Genomic DNA, 491 nt, shown 5'->3' on the forward strand with positions numbered 1-491 from the left:
GTCCCGTGGGGCTTGGCCGGGGTGTCCTGGCGAGGAGCCACCCCGCTGCCTCCCAGCCCCTGTGGCACCCTGGCCACTGCTCCCAGGGGACACCCTGCTGTGGGGTCCCCGCCATCCCTGCCCCTGGGGACCATCCCAGCTCTCCCCACAGCATCCCTGCCTGCCCGCACGCCCTGCTGCCTCCTTCCCACCTGTGTCCCTCAGGGTTCCCCGTGTGGGGCCAGCCCTGCAGCCTGTCCCTGCAGGAGGAACACCTCGGTGGATGAGAACTATGAGTGGGATGCAGAGTTTGCTCTGGAGTCAGACATCCTCGAGGCGCTGCAGCTCTACCGCAGCGGGGACCCAGCACGACCGGTCTCCACCATCGCCCTGCGCGACCTGGAGCGGCAGAGTGAGTGTGGTACCCCCGCACCCCCCGACGGTCGCGGCCCCGCGGGGCTGTCCCCCACCTTTCCCAGGGTGATGCCAGTGGGAGGCAGAGCCCTTTGGCA

At 69.9% G+C, this 491-nt stretch overlaps 1 protein-coding gene across 1 annotated transcript in view; it reads left to right on the forward strand.

The window, feature by feature from the left end:
- Window positions 1-491, forward strand: part of CFAP45 (cilia and flagella associated protein 45) — a 32,008-nt gene that overhangs the window by 14,130 nt on the left and 17,387 nt on the right. Inside the window, 1 exon segment of the mRNA XM_009880804.1 lies at window positions 205-391. Coding sequence (XP_009879106.1) covers window positions 205-391 — 187 coding nt within the window.

The sequence above is a fragment of the Charadrius vociferus genome, unplaced genomic scaffold (genome assembly GCF_000708025.1).
Source record: "Charadrius vociferus isolate BGI_N301 unplaced genomic scaffold, ASM70802v2 scaffold1863, whole genome shotgun sequence".
NCBI classification, from domain to species: Eukaryota; Metazoa; Chordata; class Aves; order Charadriiformes; family Charadriidae; genus Charadrius; species Charadrius vociferus.